The 25,779-nt window shown below is 36.1% G+C and overlaps 1 protein-coding gene across 2 annotated transcripts in view; it reads left to right on the top strand.

Annotated features, from left to right (window-relative positions):
• PLXDC2 (plexin domain containing 2) overlaps positions 1–25,779 on the top strand; it is a 429,365-nt gene that overhangs the window by 306,517 nt on the left and 97,069 nt on the right. For both annotated transcript variants that reach the window (XM_043479119.1, XM_043479121.1), the window contains exons 7-9: positions 11,195–11,294; positions 21,608–21,703; positions 21,905–21,986. In XM_043479119.1, coding sequence (XP_043335054.1) covers positions 11,195–11,294; positions 21,608–21,703; positions 21,905–21,986 — 278 coding nt within the window. The remainder of the gene's footprint in view (positions 1–11,194; positions 11,295–21,607; positions 21,704–21,904; positions 21,987–25,779) is intronic.

Raw genomic sequence — 25,779 nt, forward strand, 5'->3', positions numbered from 1 at the left:
TGAATTTCATTAAAATTTTAAATAATTATATTCTCGTGATGTATAATGAAATATCTCTGAGAAAAAAAGCATTTCCAGTTGGAAGGATTTTCATCTAAATCTGATTGTTTATATTTATATTATTTGTTTTTGCCTCATCAACTTCTGTGACATCTTTTGACTCTAATTTCAAAGTGTTAATAGACATGAAGATTTGTGTGGCTCGATGACCCAATACTGAGAGCGTTCCAAAACAGCTGAGTCCACAAGTCCTTTGGCTAGTGTTTACTGCTACCTGATAGGAAAGATTAGGGCTTCCCCAGTGACTCAGCAGTAAAGAATCCACTGGTAATGCAGAAGAAACAGGAGACACGGGTTCGATCCCTGGGTCAGGAAGATCCCCTGCAGGAGGGCATAGCCACCCACTCCAGCATTCTTGCCTGAGAATCCCATGGACAGAGCAGCCTAGTTGGCTACAGTGCATAGAGTCGGATATAACTGAAGGGACTAAGCATGCACGCAGGAAAGATTCATTAGAAATCTAAGTGAGAGAATGAATAAGGAAATTTAAACTTTGTTTCATTTTCCCAAGTTGACAGAGAATAGAAATTGACTAGATTGTAACCTTAAATTTACAGGATGTCTAAATTAGAATAATAGCATGTTTGATTTAAAACTCTGTTGACAGTGTAATTAAGGTCTATTAGACAACCTAAACTTTGGGGGAAAGGAAGCAAAGAATACATGAATAAAGTTTCAGAAGTATCAGATATGATGTTTTAGGCAGTCACTAGTCATGAGAGAAATTCTGACAATGTGAATTGATCATGGGCATTATTGACTCATGTCTTAATGAGTATTTATAATACTGCAATACTGACTCACCATCTTATTAAACTGAAGGGTTATTTTTCCCTTGGGAAACGAATCCCTGACTCTTAAAAAGATACTGATGATTTTAAAAGGATTCACTTTGGTCACATCTTCTGAAATCTATCTTTTCTATAAAGTGAGCGATGGTTATGTTTCAGTTAAATAGGCCAACTTTTGGAAATCTCATAACCATGTTAAATGTTTCCACTCCTTTGAAGAATTCTTCCATGTGGAATTAATCATTTACTTGGGGCAATATTGAACATAGAATAGAAGAGAAGATCTACTCTGCTTGTTGCATCCTCACCCAGAGCTGTTTTGATATCATAGCCCACCTGCTTGTTGTATCACGCTCCCTGGAATCTGAGGGAATATTGCTTAAAGGGACTTATGCATTTCTAGTTTTCATTGTAATCCAGTGTATTGCTGGAACTGCCAAGTAATGTTATGCAATGTTATTTTCGACATTGTAACTAACAGTGGTAAAATTTCTGGAAAGATGAAGAGTCAGAAAGTCTAGAATCTGAAATCTCACTAACTGTAGGCTTTGTCAAAACAGAGGTTTGTGTTCTTATTGTGGTCTCTCTCTCTCTCTAAACCTTATTATCAAAATTGTCATCTTTATTTATACTGTTCTCAATGGGTGTCTCACATTGCATAGTAACAGTTTATTTTTCCTATTCTCTCTTTGTAGTGAGGTTGATATTTTTAAAATGTCCTTTTCTTTTCTTTTTAACTGAAGAGAAATTTTCCATTATGATTTTCCTATTTTGTCATTAATATTAAGCTGATAGGTAATTTTAACACTTTCTTGGTATTCCCAGACTATCAGTCCTTGTGAATTTAGAGTTCTAAAAGAAGTAATTGCTTTATCATTTGCCTTGCTGTACTTTCTCCTTCCTGGTTAAAAACCAGTTACTTATTTTATATTCTACTTTCTTCTTCCTGATAACTGTCTTGTACTTTATTTTTCTAAAGCAAGTTTCTGCTTATAAAATTTGCCACAATAAAGATCCTCCTGCCCATTTGAGGTGACAGCTAGGTGCTCCTGGCCTTTCTAGAAAAGCATTTATAATTTTGATAGCGTAACATAGTTGTTTGTCTAATATACTATCCTTGACAAAGTGCTTTCACACACATGATAGTTTTCAATTCTTCAGGAATATCTTATATTCTTATCCTTTCACAAAGGCACTGGCACATAGAAGGTGTTTAGTAAATGTGTGTGGCTTAATTACGGAGTTAGGTCATACACAATTACCTTTATTTTATAGCTATGCAGACAGAAAGGTTAACTGATATGCCTGAGGTTACAGAGCTACATATGGACAATCCAGAACAAAATTTTTTAATATGGTGACCCTAGGACACCTCAGTGTTTTTTTTCTTTCCCAAGAAGATTATGTACAACAAGTCACAAATCTATTTCCCATTTGTTTCATTTCAATAAATATGTGTTAATGTTTGCTTTTTAATAATGTTTTCATCTGACTCCAATATATTATGCAATTATAGTCCCATAAAGTCAGGAGTTAAGCTATAAAGCTAATGAAATTGTAAGAATGTAAGGAGTATAATGTTGTAGTCCTGTTCTGATTAAATATACAGAACTAAAATTATTTTTTAATTTTAAAAATAATTTTATTTATTTATTTTATTTATTGCTGTGCCAGGACTTTGTTGCTGTGAGGGCTTTCCTCTAGCTGCGGAGAGCAGGGACTACTCTACTGTACCTACTGTGTAGGTTTCCGATTGTGGTAGCTTCTCTTGTGGCAAAGGACCTGCTCTGGGGCATGCAGGCTTCAGCAGGGTCCCGTGGACCTAGCAGTGTGGCCCCCAGGCTCTAGAGCACAGACTCAGCAGTGGCGCCCAAGCTTAGTTGCTCTGCCCGCACATGGGCTCTTCCAGGATCAGGGATGGAACCAGTGTCTCCTGCATTGGCAGGCAGTCTTCACCACTGAGCCACCAGGAAAGACCCTATTTTGTTAATTTTTTAAAAAATGAAAAGAAGTTGTACATAAGTGAAAATAATGATAAAAACAGATCTTTTCTCAGATAAATGGAATTTGGAAAAATCAAATTACCATTTTCTGTTCTGTTAATAGGAATAACTAGCTGTCTTAATAGAACTCAGATTCAGTATGTTTTTTTAAATTACCATTGAATAGTGATATTTGTTTGCTTTACAATTATTGTTGTTAGCTGCTAAGTTGTGTCCGACTCTTTTGCGACCCCATGGACTGTAGCCCATCAGGCTTCTGTGTCATGGGATTTCCCAGGCAAGGATACTGGAGTGGGTTGTCATTTCCTTCTCCGTGGGATCTTCCCAACTCAGGGATCAAAGCCAGGTCTTCTGCATTGGCAGACAGATTCTTTACCACGGAGTCACCAGGAGAGCTCTTGATTATAGTACAGACCTGAAATTCTTGGTCTACTGATAATGTAACAAGGAAACTGCCTGTTCACACACGCAAAAAGATATTATTCCAAAAACATTACAGATTTGAAACCAGAGTTCTTAAAGTTCTTGATGCTGCGTGTCTTAGTATACTATCATATTTTAGGAGTTACATTTCTGTAACTTGTTTCATCTTTCTTCTCCTATTATATTTTGAATTTATTGTTACTTCAGATACAGACTCAGAAAGGAAGTGATCCATCTTGTGACTATTGTAAATTTGATTTTTTTTTTTCACCTGTTCATGGGAGGTACAGAGTGGTCATCAGTTTCAGACAATACAATTAAAAAGAAAAGTCATGCAGTCTTTCTACATGGCCATAGAGGAATACATGCCCCACCTTAGAGTCAGCCTACTTTATCCATTTTCATGGTTGAATACCAAGAAGTATTGAATACCAATACTTATTATCTCATCCTGCAGCAAATTTTAGAGGAAGTATATCTAGAGGAACTTTACTGTTTATTAGGTAAAATTACTTTTTAATCTCTTCTACCATATAAGTATTTCATCCTAATGTTCCTTAGTGTAACATTTACTGTTTCTGTGGAAGAATACATAGTTAATAAATCATTGCCAATTGGTTGTAGGTTTAACTGGCAACCTAAATGCGTTTTTAAAATTTCTTTGAGGACTATTTCTCTTACTTAAACTGTAATGATCCTTCACTCATGGTAATCATCCTGAAAGTATTAAAAGATGAACATTTGGTGAGCTTGTAAAATTTATAGGAAAAATAATAATAGTTCAAGCGAAAAGGAGAAAGCCAAAAAGAACTGAACAGTGAAACAATTGCCGTTTAGGTATGAAGTGATTTGCTGTTATGGCTATTGTTGTATATGCAAGAATGCTTAACATGTGTTGTTATAATGTATATGCATCCCAGAAACTATATATATATATTTAAATAAAATTTATTTGATAAATGTATCATACAGGGTTGAGAAAACCCAGATGCCATAAAATGCTAATTATAAACTATCAAGAAATAATGCCGAGAAAAATGTAGATACAGATGTTTTTATATCATATCACTTCCGCGTATTTTAAATACATAAAGTGCAAAATTGTATCTGCATGGCTTTATTTAGGATTTAATTCATTTGCATTTGTACATTTTTGTTATCTCACATACTAAAGCTCCCCAATATCTTCATTTTCTCAAACTTCCCATGTGCAAGAAAATGACAGATTGAACCATTCTTCCTTTATAATATTCAGAGTGAAAATAAATAAATAAAGCAGCAAGGAAATAAGAATCAATGACCTACAAGAAATAATTATATTAACACAGAAAGTTTATTCTAATGCCGCTTTGCCTCTAGTGGGTTATGTTGTCCTTGGACAAGGTATTTGATCTTCCTGGGTGCATTTTCTCCTTCCAAGCCCCACTTCCCTTTAATCTCGGAGATGACGTGGAGAGGGTTATTTCACACAGGCTTCCTGTCCATATCAGGCCATATCCCATTTCTCTGCTCTGAGGATTCCAGGACCTAATTTGTCCTTGAGGCAAAAGTCCTTGTACTTTCCCCAGGTCTCTCCAAATCCATGGTACACTTCCTAATCCCATTTCCTTTCCCTCGGTGTTTTATTCCCAACTGTTTAGGCAAATTCCCTTATCCAGCTATCATGTCAGAAGAACTCCCCATTATGGTTTTGATTATCTTGAGCCAAGTTGTACAGGCTTCTTCAGGGGGCACCTGCCTCACTCTCTTCTTTTAAAAGATGCTCCAACTCTAGTTTGTCAGTTCAGTAATGGGCAGTCTTTAAGTCAGAGGGCTCAGTGATGTGTATTTAAAACATGGATATATTCAGTTCAGTTCATTTACTCCGTCGTGTCCGACTCTTTGCGACCCCATGCACGCCAGGCTTCCCTGTCTATCACCAACTCCTGGAGCTTGCTCAAACTCATGTCCATTGAGTCAGTGATGCCATCCAACCATCTCATCCAATGAATATATTGCCCACATCTAAATATTTGAAGATTTCACATAAAAATATAGATTTGCCTCCTTTCTTGAGAAATCAGAAGCCTGGAACACTCATCCTACATTTCCACTCAGTGGTGATTGGCTAGAAAATTTACTCTTGGTGTGCTCTCTCCAATGTCTCCCTCATCAATTTCTTCTTTCCTACCCCAGACCATTTCTAACTTATGTAGAAATGAAGTTGGAAGCCCCTCTTTTAACATAGAGTTGTTCTTGTCAATTTCATCCTGTTGTCTGCTTCCAGATTTTCTATGGGGTACAATCATGAAAATGAGGATAGGAAGGATTTTAAGAATATAGCTTTAGGGACTTCCTTGTGGTCCAGTGGTTAAGAATCTGCCTTCCAATGTGGGTGATGTATTGAGGAACTAATATCCCACATGCTGCGGGGCAACCTAGCCCAAGTGCCACAACTAAGGCTTGATGCAGCCAAATAAGTAAATAAATAATTTTTAATAATATTAAAAATAATGTATCTTTAACTTATGGCTCATCTTTGCTTTCAGGCCATTAAGTGCATTGCTTAATAGCTGGCATATGAAAAAGCATTCAGAAACTGAAAGCTAGAGGCAGTTTAAAACAATTGTGATAACTGGCAAAAATATTCAGGAAAGCAAATGGATGTTTGTATTGTCAAATTTAACTGAAAGCCCTGCTGTTCAAATGTAGTTTTCAGACAACTAAGCCCTGATACTCAGGACTTTATGTGTTGCTTTGATAGTAATAAAAGAGAGCATGACTTTTAAAAATTGGATGCCCTACTGCATAAGGAGAAGCCCAATTAGATTTTTAAGAGAGATGAGGTAGGAAGCTAAGGGTTAAGTGAAGGTAAGGGTGTTTAAAATTGTAAGCTTTGGATTTTTTTTTAAGGTACATGTATAAGCTATTAGACACCACATTGCTGATTAGCGAGTGAACAAAAATGAGTTTAAAGTAATTCTTCTCCAGTTACATTCTGCTAGGCATATGATTCATACTTGGGAGCACATGCTCTGCAATCAGACCCTTGCTGAGATGCTGTGCTGCCTATTAGATAGATAGCTGGGCCATAATGGAAACAAATGAATGTTTTGGCAAGGTTTGCAGGGCAGAACAGAGAGAAAAATAATATTTTATTCCCTCCGACTCAAGCAGCATGCTGTTATACCCACCTAACTGTTACATAGACATGTACAGTTACAGAGACAGACATAAAAGTTCACATTTTCAGTACTGTGTCTGACCCTCATGTCCTGGAAAATGATACCACAGACGGAAAAGAAAACAACTTCTGTCTTTTACTCTTCCACCAAAGACCCGCATGCTCTGCCCTAAGCTGATGCCTGATACCATTTCCTGCCTTAATTTCACCTAGTATTCCAACTCTTTTCAGCCTCCATACTTCATTTGCTTCACTGTATCATTTCTAGAAAAAAAAAATTATACTTACTTGAATAACAAACTTATCTGTGTCTTATGAAATGCAAGGAAAATTAAAACACCTTAAAAGAAAAGAATTGACAAATGCTTGTGTAAGCCGAAATGGAAGCATATTTTAAGTGGTGTTAACGCTCCTTTTCTGTATCTGTCCTGTGGAATGAATGTCACTGTAAAACCTGTTCTTATAAATTATGATTCATTACAAATCATACAGAGGTCAAGTGAAAATTAAGCTTTGCTTTAATCATAAAAAGGTGAGTATTACAGGCTCTTGAAAATAATGAAGCCACATTTTTTAAAAGCTGGTGTCGTTCAGAAATTGTATGCAGACTGGCTTCCTGACTGACATCCCCAGAACTAACTTAGGAGACATTTTAAGGATGAATATAAATTTGGAGAAAGAATAAAGAATAGCTTCCATAAGCAGAGTTTCAGAGTTTTCATTCTTGGACATTACCCTTGGCTATGGCTTCTCCGACTTGCGTACTTAGTATCCAATATAGAGTCTGCTATAGAGTAGGGGACTGTGACACTATGACAGGTCCTTTCTTGTGCTAATTTTGTGCACTCTCAGTTCTAATTCTAGGCAGTTTATTTATATACATATGCACACACACGATTGCTTTGTTGTTGTTAGTTTAAAAAAAATATTCATTTTAAATGTGGTTTTAGCTGTGCTCCTGATTTAGTTTAACAAATGGCCTCTCATTATAAGCTGTGAAGCCTGGCCTGACTCGCTCACAGGGAGCTCACATGGCCCAATTACTTGCCACAGTAAGTGAGTAGATGAACCATCCTTATGCTGAACAACCCCACGCCTTTGAGGTTTTGAAGTGAAAAGATAACAGCCCAAGAAGGCAAAGTGGAAAAGATAGGACAGTATCAGGTGAAGAGAGGCAGGTGTGTTCCTAAAAGAAATCAAAGAGAAAGCCTACACTTGGCCTCATTAATCTTTTCCCAAATTAAGCATTTCATTCCACTGATAAAAGTGGTTTTATTCTAAACATGATATGTAATCGTTTCCTAAAAGACTTGGCTGGCTTCTAGGAAAATGTGGAGAGTCAAAAGCTTCTTGTACATTTTCATGTTAATATTTAATCAGGATAAAATAGCAGAGTTTTAGAAATTCTATGCTTTTATTCATGCACTCTATAAAATGTGAAAGAAGAGCGTTCGAGGCCAGTGGTATTGTGGTCCTCTTCCTTTTCCATCGCTTCCTGCCCCTAGTCTCCTCCTTCTCTGGACCCTTCTATGCTGCTCTTCACAGCTGTCTTCTCTGCACAAGCAGATGACACTGTGCTCATAGCCAGCAATGGAATGACCCCTGGAGGTGTGCGGCACACTGGCCCCAATGAAAAGCATGATGCCATCTTTCTTGCTGTTAAGACCAAAAGTCTTGATGACGCTGTTGACTCTCTTCTTCTCCCTGTCCTTAAATCCATGGCATGTTCACCGAGAATCATCTTCCTGCCACTCCAGCTCCTATACTTACCACTCATCTAGTATACTTCCAGCCACATATATTGATAGCAAGTATGACTCGTTCTTGTTTAGTCACCAGCTCATGTCTGACTCTTTTGTGACCCCATGGACTATAGCCCACCAGGTTCTTCTGCTCATGGGATTTCCAGGCAAGAATACTGGAGTGAGTTGCCATTTGCTTCTCCAGGAGATCTTCTTGACCTGAGGATTGAACCCATGTCTCCTGAACTGGCAGGCTGATTCTTTACCACTGAGTAACCTGGGAAGCCCAAGTTTGACTTAGCAATTACTAAATAAATTATCTCAGAGTTTCATTTAGTAAATAAACTTTTAGGGACAAAAATATTGGTTTGATTTTGTTTGTTTCTGTTGTCCACATATCAGAATACTTCTTACTGCTAGTTAAGAACTGGGCACACTGATATAAAATTGGCAGTACCACAACATTGTTCAGGAGAAGACCGATTAGTACATAAAGGGAAAATACCATCTTCCATTTACTTGTTTTGAGATAATTCCACAAATTTCAGAAACATTAAAATGTCCTCTTTTGATAAGTTTCAATGAAATAACCCTTTTTATAATTTAATGATGTTGAGGCAAAAATAAGCAGTATCAGTTCAGTTCAGTTGCTCAGTTGTGTCCGACTCTATACGACCCCATGAATCGCAGCACGCCAGGCCTCCCTGTCCATCACAAACTCCCAGAGTTTACTCAGACCCATGCCCATCGAGTCGGTGATGCCATCCAGCCATCTCATCTTCTGTTGTCTCCTTCTCCTCCTTCCCCCAATCCCTCCAAGCATCAGGGTCTATTCCAATGAGTCAACTCTTCACATGAGGTGGCCAATGTATTGAAGTTTTAGCTTCAGCATCAGTCCTTCCAATGAACACCCAGGACTGATCTCCTTCAGGATGGACTGGTTGAATCTCCTTGCAGTCCAAAGGACTCTCAAGAGTCTTCTCCAATACCACAGTTCAAAAGCATCAATTTTTCAGTGCTCAGCTTTCTTCACAGTCCAACTCTCACATCCATACATGACCACTGGAAAAACCATAGCCTTGACCAGATGGACCTTTGTTGGCAAAGTAATGTCTCTGCTTTTTAATAGGCTGTCTAGATGGTTCATAATTTCCTTCCAAGGAGTAAGCGTCTTTTAATTTTATGGCTGCAGTCACCATCTGCAGTGATTTTGGAGCCCAAAAAAAATAAAGTCTACACTGTTTCCACTGTCTCCCCCTCATTTCCCATGAAGTGATGGGACCAGATGCCATGATCTTAGTTTTCTGAATGTTGAGCTTTAAGCCAACTTTTTCACTCTCCTCTTTCACTTTCATCAAGAGGCTTTTTAGTTCCTCTTCACTTTCTGCCATAAGGGTGGTGTCATCTGCACATCTGAGGTTATTGATATTTCTCCCAGCAATCTTGATTCCAGCTTGTGCTTCTTCCATCCAGTGTTTCTCATGATGTACTCTGCATATAAGTTAAATAAGCAGGGTGACAATATACAGCCTTGATACTCCTTTTCCTATTGGAACCAGTCTGTTGTCCCATGTCCAGTTCTAACTGTTGCTTCCTGACCTGCATACATTTCTCAAGAGGCAGGCATGGTCTGGATTCCCATCTCCTTCAGAATTTTCCAGTTTACTGTGATCCACACAGTCGAAGGCTTTGGCGTAGTCAATAAAGCAGAAATAGATGTTTTTCTGGAACTCTCTTGCTTTTTCGATGATCCAGCGGATATTGGCAATTTGATCTCTGGTTCCTCTGCCTTTTCTAAAACCAGCTTGAACATCTGGAAGTTCTTGCTTCATGTATTGCTGAAGCCTGGCTTGGAGAATTTTGAGCGTTGCTTTACTAGCGTGTGAGATGAGTGCAATTGTGCGGTAGTTTGAGCATTCTTTGGGATTGCCTCTATAGCCCTCATTATATCTTCTCTCCAAGTTATTTTCCTTCCTTTTTATTGGTATGCTGTTTATTATGGTTTATACAACCATTTCTGATCTAACATGTTCTTTAATGAATTTCCCACAGATGGTCCACAAGCTGCTTCTTCTACTTAAAGATTTGTTCATGCATTTACCCTTCATTTTTGTTTCTTGTCCCATTATTTATTGAGGATTTTTTAATTCCCCTTTTTTTCTCTATAAAACTGGTGATAAAAATAGTAATCATACCTTAATGATTCTTTTCTTAATCTAGAAAAAATGACTCCAAGAATTTGTCTTACTACGTTGTATCATTCTGTGTGTCCTAATTTTTAAAAATGAACACATTATAGATTTCTATAATATTCAGATTTTGGTTCTATTGAGATTTAAATTTAAGAGATATGGCCTTGAGCTGACCCATAATAATGTGTTTTCCATATGAGTTTTAGCCAGGATAGTGAAGTTCGACATCCATTAACAAACAATTGCCACAGTTCACTATATGTTAATCAACTATATTAATATTATCTAGTAACATTAATTTCAATCAATGTAATAATCAAATGTATGTTAATAATATATAGTTAAGAGCACACTATTATCTTTCTCTACATTTTATATCTACAAGGCCACTTGAAAACAAGGGTTTTTTTTAACTATGAAAATGAATGTATAATAGAGTCTTTAGGGAAAACAAATGATACCAAAAAAATCTGTATTTCTGAAAGGATAGCCAGCACTACATGCATTTATGGTGTACCTTTATGTGGATAAGTTTTCAGCATTCAACATCCATTTGATTCTCTGAGAATCTGTTACTTTCATCATCAAATAGCCCCATCTGTAGGACTAGGAACCCTCTTGTCACTTTAACCCATCAAACAGCTCTAAACAGATGTTACTTTCAGATATTTATGTCTTTTTTCTTTACTATTTCCTGCTCTCCCTGTTCCTTCATCTCCATCATCTAATTTTATCCATTAAACAGGATGATCACATTCATCACCTCTACCCCTGAATGAATTCAAATCTAACTCATAACAATCTGCTTTTTCTTTTCCAGATTCCTGTCTTGGTCACACAGATAAGTTCGACCAATCACCCAGTGAAAGTGGGCCTGTCAGATGCATTTGTCGTTGTCCACAGGATCCAACAAATTCCCAGTATGTAGAAGAAGGGTAATCTCAGAGTCTGAGTCTGCTGTTGGGATAAATTGAAAGGAAGTTGATTTAGGCTAATTGCTGCTTCTTAATTATATTGTTTGGCTTATAAGTCTAATTGGCATTTGCTATCTCTCTGGTAGTGTTGAACTAATAATTTAGGAGGAGTAAAATTAAATAACCAAGCCAAGAGACCTTGGATTCTTTGGCATAGTTTGGTTGTGCAGATATATTTCTTGTATTAATAGGAAGAAGAACTTAAAAGAGTGACAGGTTATTTGACTGATAGCTGTGTGACTTTGTTTAGTTTACATAAATTTCTCAGCAAAAGAACAGCTTTGTGCCATTCTATATTTAACAAGTTCTTATAAAATTATTTGAGAGCATAAAGGAAGATTTATTTTAAAAAGTATAGATTGAGGTTAAAAAATATTGACTGAGCCATACCTACCACATAATGTATTTTATTTTTTGGTTTGAATCATTTTTGCCTTTCTACTGCAGTTTATATTTTTAGAATAAAAACATATATGTTACTTTGGGCAACTGGTCATCATACTAAAAATAAAAAATGTAACTGCTATTTGTAGTAGTTCTGATCATGTAAATAACAATTTCTTGAAAGCTTCTGTTTTTAAAAATCTTCCTCTATTTAAAGAATAGCCTTGAAGTTTGCTTAGGTATGGTAGTACTAAAGGTGATTATTATTTGTGTCCTGGATGTGTTCATGTAAAGCAAGAGGTTACAATATATTACATCTCAAGATTAGATCATTCCTTTCCCTTTTGTTCAAAGGTCTTGTTCCTCTTTTATTTCATTATAGCCATAGACTTAATTTATCACATGCATATGCTGTTTGTTCTTGACTTGTGCTACATCTGTTTAATTATGTCATCTCTCGAATACAGAAAGTAAATGCAGTGCAAATTAGACTTTTCAGAGCAATGGATTGGCTGGAAACGTTATAGGGGGTATCTTATAATTACAGTTTAGAATGACATTCTTTTGTGGCAGTTCTGTTTGGTGAAGACCATGAATCTTCCATGGCTATTTCTCCTTGTTCACTGAGAATTTGCAGGAGGTAATATTCCAGCCAACTGTTAAATCAAGGCAGATTTTCCAGAGACAAACCTGTACTGTGAACAAAGCAGAGATATATCCTTATGTGCAGGCAACATAAAGACATCCTGACAGAACTCTTAGACAAGAGGCTGAGCCCTGGGAGAGGCCAAGTTGATTCCTGTGTGAGGAGGAATGTTCTCACATTCTTTCTTTCAGAGGTGTTCAGTCAAGCATGACCTGAGTCAATTATCACTCAAGTAAAAGAATCGCTAGTTTTAATTTATGTGTGGCTTCTTTCATCCCAGAAAGAATTTTATTTGCAGCTTCCTCAGAAGACATCCTGGTCAACATTGATATTCTGATATATTATTGTTTTAAGAAGAAGATCCACCAAAGTAAAAGAATTTTTTTTTTTTTCAAAATATTCAAGTATTGTGTCAGAGGGGACTTCCCTGGCAGTCCAGAGGTTACAACTCCCCACTTCCTCTGCAGGGAACATGAGTTCAATCCCTGGTTAGGGAACCAAGGTCCCGCATGAGGTGAGGTCAAAAAAAAAAAAGAGAAGGAATAGGAAATTTATTGAATTGAATCAAAGTAAAAATATGACATATCAACTTAAAAAATATATGGGAAAAGTAACAAATTGAAAACAAAACTGTCAGAACTAAAAACATGACAAAATTATCCTCAGACAGCAGCATCCCTAAATGCAATTTTTGCATCCCTTGTGACATTGTAATAGGATGACCCTTATGTTTGGAGGGGAAAATATCCTTCTCAAGTATAAATTTCATTGAATAAATTGGCAAAGTCAATCTGAATTTTGAGAACAGGTTACATCTGAAGTTTGGGACTCAGCATTCATCTAATGGAAGTACTAAAACTTTGAGTTCAGGAGAAGCTTCTCTCAGGCCGGCTTTGCGCCAGAGTGATGTTCACATTTCCTGTTGACCTCAGTGTCGTCTTGAGAAAATTTGCCAAGAAGGAACAGAAGTCCTGAGTTTCCAGTCCACTCATCCCTGCCGTTAGATGGGACCATATTTCAGCAAGAACTTTGGAATTTATGTGTTCTACTTAAAAATCTTTGGGGAAACAGAGAAATTTTAATCTCCTTGAAAATCTGTTCCCACATTTATAAAGTGTAACAATATCTGTTAGGAGGTTCAGTGTAAAAGATATGGCTGCATTGTTGCGTTGTATTCTCAGCCGAGGGAAAAAAAAAAAACCAACTTACTTATTTATGCCAGAGATTAGGCTAACCCAAGAATACTGTAATACAAGTTATACAAGTAATATTTTTTTTGAAGAATTAGATGATTCCTAGAGATCAATATGCTACTTACTTGCATAATCAGAATTTAGATAAATATTTAAGTTCTTTTCAAGATTCTGTTCCCTTACTTAGCAACCTTCCTTATTAGGAGTCATCCTTATAGGGAATTTAAATCTTTCATCTCTGTTACCCCTTTTTCTTCTCTTGAGTGAATTTAGGGAAAAACTGATCATTATCTTCAGTAATGGGTGGTTTTATTTCTTCTGTATTCCAAGGTGCATTATTACACAGGACCTCATTCTCATAAGATCAGTTTTCTGTTATTTTAATCATTTTGGTTGGAGAAGGAAATGGCAACCCACTCCAGTACTCCTGCCTGGAAAATTTCATGGATGGAGGAGCCTGGTAGGTTACAGTCCATGGGGTCGCAAAGAGTCAGACACGACTGAGTGACTTCACTTTCTTTCCTTCTATAGGTCCTTTTGGACAAGGAAATGGCAACCCACTCCAGTGTTTTTTCCTGGAGAATCCCATGGACAGAGGGGCCTGGTGGACTACAGTCTATGGGGTTGCAAAGAGTCGGACACAACTGAGCAACTAACTAACACACAATCAATTTAGTTACATGGGTTATAGAATCTAGATCCTTGGCTTAATCTAGCCATGACAACATGGGAAAGTATGACAACCATGAGAATAATTCTTCCCAGTGGACCCACAATTACTATACCATTCTTATCAGATTTGGTAAAGGTTTGGTTTGGTAAAGCGTTCAAAAAGCTATAAGGCAAATGGAATTTGTTTATTATGAAGATGCACCTCCCTTTCATCATAACATCAACAACAAAACAATTTTTTTTCAGTTTTTAAAGGCTTCCAAATAATAAATGTTTTCCTTATAACTTTTAGCATGGCTTATTAAAATAGACTTTACCTTTCAAAAAAGATTAGGTGATCTGATAGTTTAAAATATCAAAGGGAATTCAGGCATTGTTATTAAGTTAGTAAACAGTTCTGAGGTTACAAGGGAAATTCCTTTCCTCCTTCAAAAAAAAATGAAAAATGTCTGTGATGAAATTAATTCTTATATTTGAAGAAAGTAAAAGATAAAAGCTAGTTAAAAGTCCAGAAAGTTTAAGGGATGTTGTCATGTGAATACTGGTCATGAGACCTTGAACATTTTATTTAATTTCTATAACTTTCTCTATATGCAAAATGACCATCTTGGTATCTAAAGATACAGTGTGTGTATAGCATGTGGTACCTGGCACAAAGGAACACTGTATTTGTATTTACATGTATTGTTTATTCATCAGCATCAACGTTGTTACTTTAAAAAGACAATAGGGCTGACTGAGGTGTCCACACCCAGACCCAGTTCCCTGGAGAGTGAGGCCACAGGGAATTTCCACCCAAGGACACTTTGACACTCTCTCTGAAACTCATTCTTTCTGATTATGACATCATTTGTTTGTTAACCTATTGTGTCTGTCGGTTGTATATGTCTGCATTACCTTCTGTTTTTCTTTTTTTTCTTTTTTTTTAATGTATTAAACAAAAGTTTATTTATTGGCAATGTCAAATTATTTTTATTAGCTGAAAGCTAATTACTTTACAATATTGTAGTGGTTTTTGCCATATATTGACATGATACCTTCCGTTTTTCATAAAATATTTTATAGAACTTTAGAAACAGAATGAAAACCACAGAGATAAGTCAGTTCAGTCTCCAAAGGAACAGATGTGAAAAATAGGTCTACATATAATGAACTTGTTTATAGATTATAGGAATATGAGGTAAAAACATACTTGAGATTATGAGCACAGTCCATATTAATTCAAGGGAATTTTTAAAATAATAGAAAACCCAAAGAAGGAAATTAAAGTGCCCATAAATCTACTACAGAGCGATAACAATCAATATTTCCTTGTATCTTCATCCAGTATTTTGTTTATAGTGTATACACACACAGGAAGAAAACTGTTATTATCCTGTAAATGTTTAGCACCTGTTTTTCTTATATACAACATTTTTTTTCCTACACTGCTAAATACCTGTCTAAATGTGGTCATCAATAGTTGCAACAAATTCCTTTGTTTCATAATTTATATAATTTGTTTCTGTACTGGTTGGTCTTGTAGGTTGCTTTTCATGTTAATTATCATTAAAACAACAGTATTGAACATCCTCTTTTTAAATGTTTACACATATCTAATTCATATAAAGTGAATATGCAACCATTAAATGTTAATGGATTTTTATGTGCATTGACAAATTGTTTTCTATAAAGGCTGTAACAATTTACTCCCCCAGCAACATCATATTACATACCCTTTTCCCCCAAGTGCTCTCAGACACTATTATCATTTTTTAAACTTCACAGATTTGATATGCAGAACATGGTATTTCATTGTTGCTCTAATATTCTTGTGATTACCAGAAAGTTCTGACATTGTCATCTATTCATAGATCATGTGTAATTGCCGAACGTTCTTGCTAAGTAGCTCTACTGAATAACTGTTTCTCAGTCTCAGCTTATGTCCCTCCAGATTCTTTTACGTGGTGTGTAGTCTTCTTGGATAAATGGACAGTGCTCACTGATTCCGTTCATACTTGTTTGTTTCTCTCCTCCTGTTTAACATTTTGAATTTCAGTCAGTCTCCAGAGTGCTGACTTTCCCCATCATCCCTCACCTTTTCCTTCACCTTCTGAACTTAATGAGCATAACATTTCCAGCAAGAAATGCAGAAAATCCACTTGTGTCTCCATGGTTGGCTTATTTGGAAATTCAAAGCTATGTCATTTCAGTAACGTCAAAGTTACACCTGAATGTAGAATTCCTGCACTAGAAACTAATCTGGAAAGCAGCTGACCTAACTTCAGATTGTTCTACTACAGGTTAAAATAATGATAATTTCTGAATCCCTTAGAATACTCCACTTTTTTCTTCCCACCAGCATACATTAACTGGCTCTTTCCACCAATCCCTTTCTCATCGGCGTCTCCTATTTTAAATATACTGACACTGTTTGTGCCTTCACTTTGTTGGTTATTATTATTCACAGCTCATTAAGAAACAGCATTTTCAAAAATAATTTGGGAAGCAAATATATTTTAAAAATACTTAGGGATTTAGAGAACTCTTTAATGAACATCATATGTAGTTTACCATACATGGTTTCCTTATGAACTTACAGAATAGGCAGCAATTTTTCAAAGAGCTTGATCAAAATTATGTGCACAGACTAAAAAAAATGTAACTTAAAAAGAAACAGAGATGCACTTTTATTATACAAAAACCTTAAGCTTTAATTCTAAAAAAAAGTAAAAATAGTAGCATAGACCAATACTGTTCAATAGAACTTTCTGTGCAGTTGAAATGTTTTAAACTAAATTGTCCAGTATGGACTTACTAGCATAAGTAACTACCATGCACTTGAAATGTGACTCGTGAGACAGGGGAATTGAATTTTTAATTGGATTAAATTAATTTCAATTGTAAGAGTTGTGTATGGTTCACGGTTACCATATTGAATAGGGTGACAATGAACCATATATACATGTTGAAATAAAACATTAAATTTCAAGTATAATATTTATATTAACCTACTTTTTACTTCTTTGCCTTTTGAAAGGCTTTAAGATTTTAGAAATGATCCAGTGATACATTTTCAAATTTAAGCATTCCGCTGTAACTGATTTTCCCCATTAAAAAAATGTGTATAATTTTGGACTTGGTAGTAGGACACATCTATTATAATTACTTAGTAACTAAAATGAAAGAACATGTTGACAATATTTTCCCTTAAATTTTATACACTCTAATTAAAGCTCTTTCAGAAGAACTGAGCCTCATCTATTATTTTCAAAGTTATCAGGAACTTTTCATTCATTTAATGACGGATCGATCTACAAACCCTTCAGTAAATTGTGTCATCTAACCTTGTCTCTCCTCAAAATGAAAAACACTTCAAAATTATTCATTTTTACAGAAGATAAAATTGCTTCTCTTTACTGCACAGCTTCATTAGGCACTCCATTGTCAAGTACACACTAGCTCACTCCAGGCTCAACAAAAGGAAGCAGAAATAGAAATCATGACATTTTCCCCATCAAGTCACCGCTCATAAAACTCTTCGAAGATAGAAAGCATTATGCAAAGTGATATTTTATTGCTTTAATACATACAGTTCTCACATACCCTATTTGATTGATCTTGATTTTTCAAAAGAAGCAAAAAACAATAATTTTTTGGATATTAGAAGTCACTGATTAATTTTGACATAATTGAAATTGTTTTTTTGAATTTTTATGAACACAAAAGAATAATGAGAGGAAAATCTGTGAGGTTCAGATTAGTACCTCATGGTCACCTAATTTTATGTTGCCTTGTCCAGTGCTAACTTATATTATTGTTTAATAGAATTAGAACTATAGAGAGAATTTTAAACCATTTGAGGCAGGGATTTCCCTGGTGGTCCAGTGACTAGGACTCTGTGCTCCCAGTGCCAGGGGCCTGAGTTCGATCTCTGGTCAGGGAACTAAATCCATATGCTGCAACTAAGTATTCACATGCCACAACTAAGACCTAGTGCCGCTAAATAAATAAGAATAAATACATATTTTTAAATATTTGAGGCAGAAGTATCTTCTGTTGGAGATGCTTTATTTCACAGTTCCAACTGGCTAATTCTTTTCACGCATTGGATTTTTGTGTGGGAAGCTTATGACTTCTGTAATAGTGTACTTTTTTGCTCAAGAGTCCCTTTTTTTCCTGAGTCTTTATGCTGGGAATGAACTTGTCATTGAGTTTTGCAATACATGCTATTTGCATTAAAGAGTACTCTCACTAAATGGTGCTGTGTGCTGGGCTCAGTTGGAACAAGAAAAGAAAATAAATAATCATTTGGGACTAGTCATTAAGCATTGCAACACATAGATAAGGACATGTTAGCTAATCATTTACTTGACAATTCAGACAAGATATTAAAATATTTATATAAATATAAGAATCAGACAATTTAGAAAATTTAGGAAATAACTCATACATTCTCTCTGTGAATGTTACTTTTCAAGCAGACAAATAAACTAGATCATCGCTAATCATGCCACAGGGCACTCATTAAACTGTTTCCATTTGAGCTAGAATGGATATTGATTGGAGAGAATTCCTGGTGCTTCCATATGATCACTCAGTCCCTCCTGCTGATATGGCTTAAAATATTTTAAAAAGTGCAATTCAATAGTTATGCTTTGAATCATATTGCCTTAAGATTTTGATTATTGAATTCTATTCTCTATGTATTAGCTGCTCAGAAATTTATTTCATTTCATTAAAAAAAAAATTTAAAGCCCTTCATGGGTATTATAGTTGATCTTGGTTTTGTAAAGATGTAATAAAACAGTTGAAGCTGCATCACAACAAGACGGAATGTTTGGTTCATCATTATTTTGGCTAGTTTCCTAAGAAGACACATGAGTAAAATACATTTCTGGAATCAAATGAAAGCTTCTAGCATTGGCAGGAGCTACCAGTAAATACATGCCTAATTACTTGTTTTTGACAGGGAGATGTCTGAAATACAACAGAAATGACCATTTGGAAGCTGTCATTAATTGGCAGATCATCAAACAAAACTCATTCTTATCGATTTTGGTTTTGTTAAATTCATCTCCTCCCAGTTGTTGGAGGTGTCTGAGCAAGGTGATAGAACTAGCATGGCAAAAAAGGTCACTCCTTCCCCTTATCCCATCTGCTTCATCAATAATAAACTCCCAGAGGCTTCACTGTCATGCCCATTGTTTGAGCTTTTCAAAGTATAGTATGAAGTTAAAAGAAAACTAGTATTTTAAGCACCTACTAATGTAATAGATACTATGCAAATTTTAGGATGAAGAAGGCTCAAAAAACCCGATCACAGTGATCCCATGGCAAGTCCATGTTATTTATTTATTTCTAAGAACTAAATTGTTCAGTAAAATGTATAGGAAACCAGTATATAGGAATGTATAGCATTTAGGCAGAAGCCGAGTGATGGTTTCATATGCCTTAAAAGTTAGACAGAGAAGACATGATTCATGTACATCAAGACACCTTACTAAATACCATGAAATTAGCATTTTCTCTAATGTTGGATAAAATTTCACTTGAAAATTATATGTGCATCTTTCGTTTATGCCAGAAAGATGTGAATTGGATTTCTAAGCAGTGTTTCCTAATCTGAGAAACCTGAAGATGTATTTGGTGAAGGGCTCTAGATGTAACCCAGCCCCCACAGAGTTCATTTTGGGCCACTCCCTCCCCCTTCCTCTTCTGCTGTAGAACTTCATGGAGAATAATCAGAAGTGGGTGAAAGAATATGCATAGAGAGAAAAGGAAGTACGTGTAGGTTGTGAGTAAATATTTGACTTCCCTCCCAGATGTGTGGAAGTGAAGTCGCTCAGTAGTGTCCAACTCTTTGCAATCCCATGGAGTGTAGTCCATCAGGCTCCTCCATCCATGGGATTTTCCAGGCAATAGTACTGGAGTGGGTTACATTTCCTGGTCGTTGTTACTAACGGACAGCTCTCTGTCTTCTGAGTTACCACACTCCTGCTTCATGTCCTAGAGGACATGATTGTTGGGTCTATTGACTTCAATCAAAATTTAACCTTCCCTAATGTAAAATGAGAGACAAAATCCTAGAAGCCTAATTACAGGGCCTAATTCCTAATTTCTATAGGAATTAGATCATTACATGCAGTATGATCTATGGTTGCCATATTGAAATTAGACAAAAATTATATCTGACATTTTCTGAACACTTACTGTGTGAAAGGGATTATTCTAAGCAACTTTCATTTACTATGTCATCTTAATCCTCAAAACAACTCTGTGATATAGGTACTATTATCTCTGTTTTATAGATGAGAAAAGTGAAGGACAGAAAGGATAACAAGAGCCCAAGGTTATGACATACCTAGTAGCAACACTGGGATTTGAACCAGACTGTTCAAATGCATGAATTTTTTATTAACACTATGACATATGACTTCCTAAAATCAATGTTTAAAATATAATTTATAGCTTGTCAAATAATTCCTGATAGGTATCATAGTATCAAGAAATGCATTCCTGTTATTGTAAGCATTCTAAGAGCTAGGTAAAATGCTGATAATATTACATTTCTATTTATACTTACCAAAGTCAGGCAAGCTAATAAGTATAAGACTCAGGTCTTTTTTTAAAGTAGATTTTGAACACATCATCAGTGTCTTGTTTTGTTACAAAATACACTTGCTTGTATTTATCTGATTTTTACTTATTAAAGTTCTTCTCAAAGTTTTCATCTAACCTATTCTTCAGGAACATGGCTGGATTTGCTGATGAATTATTATAAATTCCTACATGCAATATAAGTGCTAGTTATTAACCTTCATAGGATATGACACTCTATTTAATAAATAGCAATATTGATTTTTTAATGATTTAAGTTCTGTCTTCAATTTTATTAAAGAAACTTACCCTAAACCTTTAAAACAGACTCTTATTCTAGCTAAACCAGGTGTATTTAGGTTATGAAAAATTTTTCGATTGCTACCCATTCCTAAAGGACTCACTTTAACTTCAGAGAAGTGGGATTATCTTACCTTCTTGATTTCATATGTCAAGTTCTTTCAAAATGTATAACTCTATCAAGAAAATATCTTAAGTATACGTTGGGTTTGAAAATGGATTTGAACCCTGCTAAATAAGTGAGAAATCTGAGACCCTAATGAACATTTTCAATTTCCTGGTGAAAGATTTCTGGTACATGGGCACTGAGTTTCAGATTTTGATACTCAATCTTTTTTGCAGGCTTTGATTATTTAAATTTTTTATTTTAAAGGCCCATCAGGTGAAAAGCATATAACTCTACTTTCACTATTAAAGTACAGTTTTTTTAATAAGTGAAAAAATGTTGAAAGGGGATTTTTTTTTTCTATTTTCTGTTTTTCCAGATGTTCGAAGAAGAACAATTTATGAATACCACCGAGTGGAACTACAGATGTCAAAAATCACCAATATTTCAGCTGTGGAGATGACCCCATTGCCTAGTAAGTTAACGTGTAAACAAAACTGGGTGGGAAAACAATTTGCAGGTTTGATGATATGGTCTATTTATGCATGGGTCTCTGGATCCTGCATATACATGGGGATGCGTTGGTGATTTCAATTTTAGTGGCGTTGTCTTTTTTTTTTTTCCCCTCCTCTTCATGCTCCTCGTCTTGATGCATCCATTCTCTCCTGTTTCCTAGCATGCCTCCAGTTCAATGGTTGCGGCCCCTGTGTATCCTCTCAGATTGGCTTCAACTGCAGTTGGTGTAGCAAACTTCAAAGGTAAAAGAGAATAATGCAACACATTTAAAAACTTTGTGAAGACTTGTTGCTTGTACTCTTCCATTGAGCTTTGAATGTGTAAGGTGTGTTGACTGGGTATACATGAACAAATATACACATGTTTAAAAAAAAAAAGAAAAAAAACACCAAAGTGCTCAGATGAGGGAATTGTCATATTTTTCTGTTTGCTCAAAATGACTAGCAATCTTTGTAGTCCATACGACAATTATCTGACCTACTTCTCATCATAATGGGGCTTGAGATAGATGATGGTGATGGATGAATCTATAAATTGATGCTATTGGTTCATAGTCTTCAGAAATCATGATATGATATATCTTCACAGTAACAAGGATGTTTTATGCTTAATCACATTAACATTCTTAGCAAATTCCTATAAATATCTCAGAGGTTACCAACCAGGATTGGAGGTATAGTCGGAGGCTGAGGAATATGATGACACTAACTGATCTGTGCTACATAAATAAAATGTGTGGTTTGGGCCTGAGTTGTAACTAACTGACTCTGAAACCTAAGCTGCATCACTTGCTGGTGTCAAAGAGTTTTACCGATTTTCATGAATGCAAAGAGGATTTTTCAGTCTGTAGGGTTTTTCAGAGACTGGATGATCATTTGTTGGAAATACAGAGTGAAGACATTTAAATGTGTTTTATATACTCAACCATTTTGTGCATTAGTTATGTCCCAAGTGCTGGGAGAGCAGCAGTGGGTCATATAGATCAACCCACTCCAGTATTCTTGCCTGGAAAATTCCGTGGACAGAGAAAGAGGAGTCAGGCCAACTACAGTCCATGAGGCCGCAAGAGTCAGACACGACTGAGTGACTTTCACTTTCACTTCACTGCCCACCATGGAACTTCCAGTGTGTCTGAGAATAAGTCCCCTCTCACCTTCAGAGTTCATGAAAAATCTGCTTCTTGCTCCAGGAGGAGAACTGAGTCTTCAGGTTCCTACATGTTCCGCCAGAGCTTTCTGTTTTATAAGAAGCCAGTGCCTTATCATCTTACTGCAGCCTTTGCAGTGATGATACAGGCATGTTCAGGAAGACTTTAGAAGTTACTGAAGCTTAAAGAATAGAATTCCAATTCCTTGATAACAAGCTTTTGGAAACATGTGTAACTTGCTGAGTTTAGGACAACCACTATAATATAATAGAGTAATATAGTATTTACTGTAACTGCTGCTTTATTTTCAACGTAACATGTTGTTCCAATAATTTCCTTTGTGCAATGAATTGCGAATAATGCAAAATCAAGCCAGCTATTCATGTTCTTAAAAGTAGATTCTTGGCTGTCTCTCCAGAGTGGGAAGAACTACTATAAAATTAAGGCTTTATAGTCCTTTAGATTCAGATATTGCTGACAATGCATACAAATTACATGCAGATCAGAAGTTAGTCAAAATCTGTTTAGATGATGACCAGAATGAACCTAAAGATATGGCATTTTAATATGTATATTTAAATAATACTGAACTAAAACATGAAAAATGCCCAGAAGAATGAAGTAGAAGGTTTTGATATGGGGTGCGAACTTAATTCAAGTTCCAGTTTAGTGTTCACCAACTTTCCTTCATCTGAGTCTGTGTGCGGTGCCCAAATGCTGTGGTTCCTGGCATGGGTACATCTGTGCTCAGTCATTCAATCATGTCCTACTCTTTGCAATCCCATGGACTGTAGCCACCCCCCCCACCCCAGGCTCCTCTGTCCATGGGATTCCCCAGGCAAGAATACTGGAGTGGGTTGCCATTTCCTTCTCCAAGGGGAGCTTCCCGACCCAAGGATCAAACCTGTATCTCCTGAGTCTTCTGCATTGGCAGGAGGATTCTTCACCATTGAGCCAGCTGGGAAGCCTGTGGTTCCTGGCATTCTGCACCAACCTCTATGTTTAGCATCTTGCTCAGGGCTTATGGACGTTTGTCTCTTATTGGTCTCCTCTGCTAGGCTCTGAGTTTATTAAAAGTGAATTGTCTCCATATCTCCACAGCCTAAGGATGTACCTGCTACTGCAGAAACATGAATGAGTGAATGATTGATGGTTAGGTTCCAAATGAAGGAATCATGAGTCAGTTTGTCTGGGAATGAAATGTCTCACAGGATGAGGGACGTTCAGTGCTGAAACCAGGAACGTTGACAGAAAACCAGGATGAACTAGCCACCTCACCTAGAGAACTATTAGGACAATTCTCAACTGAAATAATGATATTGTAAATGAAGGTTTGGGACACTAGTCTAGAAATCTACCTTCCACTAACCATTTCATTATTTTTTAAAAACATTTTTGATGTAAATATATGTTTAGGGTTTCAAGCAAGCAATTTTGACAATCAAAACACATCCACAAGTCACAAACTTCTTTATACTGTTAATGCTCCCATTTTATTGAGAAGTTTCTCTGACATACATCATTCCAAGGAATTTCCAAAGATATTTAATTCATACAACATTTTTATAGTTGAGGAAACTGAGGCTTCCAGGAGCTAAGTCATTTGTGTACGATCTCAGAGCTCTTCAGTGATGAGTTTGGAATTGAAACTCAATCTGTGTGACTTCTAGCCTTCTGGGGACTTTTTGTTTGTTTGTTTGTTTAATTGGAGGATAATTGTTTTACAGTGTTGCGTTGGCTCCAGCCTGCCATTTTGATGTCTCACCTTTTCTGCCTCACACAGACCAGGCCACAGGTGTACTAAGCTACTTACTCTTAACCACTTCCTGATAAACAGTTGACATACTATGGGAAAGTGAATATTTCTGTAATTGAGGGTGCAAGAAAATTACATGGTTTTGAAGTTGACATGAAAAGAACGCAGAAGAGAATCAAGCGAAGCATGACTTTTATGTGTTACTGAAAGCATAGGGGTTTTTTTAAGATTAATGGAAAAAGAAAGGTGATGATGCATATGAATGAGGAAGGAATTTGTCAAAGAAGAGTATTAAAGAAAACTTCAAGTTTTCTGCATGTTACCATGAATAGTAACATGCAGAAAACTTGAAGTTTGTTTGGTATGCAACCAAACACCAGTTTAAAATCTTGGATTTATTTTTAATTTATCAGCAACTCAGTTATATACATATCAAGACCTGCTTAATTAATTGGTTTAACTATGGCTCATTGCACTTTTGTTCAACTTAATTTCCCCACTGCATTTTATTAATTTCTCCTTAGGCCTGTGAGCATCAAAACTTCGCTTTTGCTGCCCAGTAGCATTTCCCTAGACTTTAGAGCTTTTGTTAACAAATTCAACAAAACAAGAGACATCTTATCCTAAGGAGCATGAAAATTGCCTCTCAGACTCTTTTCTTCCATGCTTCTTACGTTTCCCTTTGTGCTTTGTTATCCCTGAATGATAATCAGTTGGTGGCAATTACTGAATTCTCAAGTTGGGCTTCCTCTAAAAAGATAAGATAATTTTAATTGGTTTATTTATTTCCTTTAACTCCCATTTTTCAACAAACCAAAACCAAGGCAAAATGTTTATTATGGCTTATCCAAGGTCTAAAGGAATTTGAGTTATAGGAACATTTAATGAGATCAATGATCAAAAATGTTTTCTTGGAGGAATTCCCATTGGTTCAGTGGTTAAAACTCAATTGCTTTCTCTGCCTTGGGCCTGGGTTCAATCTCTGGTCTGGGAACTAAGAAGCTGTGAGCCACACAGTATGGCCCACAGAAAAACCTTTCTTGGGATAGGTGGTCATTACTTCTAGACAAGATTGTTTTTATTTCTTCACTGAAAGCTGAGAGGACCTGAATCAACCACTTTGACCCATACC

The sequence above is a fragment of the Cervus canadensis genome, chromosome 10, assembly GCF_019320065.1.
Source record: "Cervus canadensis isolate Bull #8, Minnesota chromosome 10, ASM1932006v1, whole genome shotgun sequence".
NCBI classification, from domain to species: domain Eukaryota; kingdom Metazoa; phylum Chordata; class Mammalia; order Artiodactyla; family Cervidae; genus Cervus; species Cervus canadensis.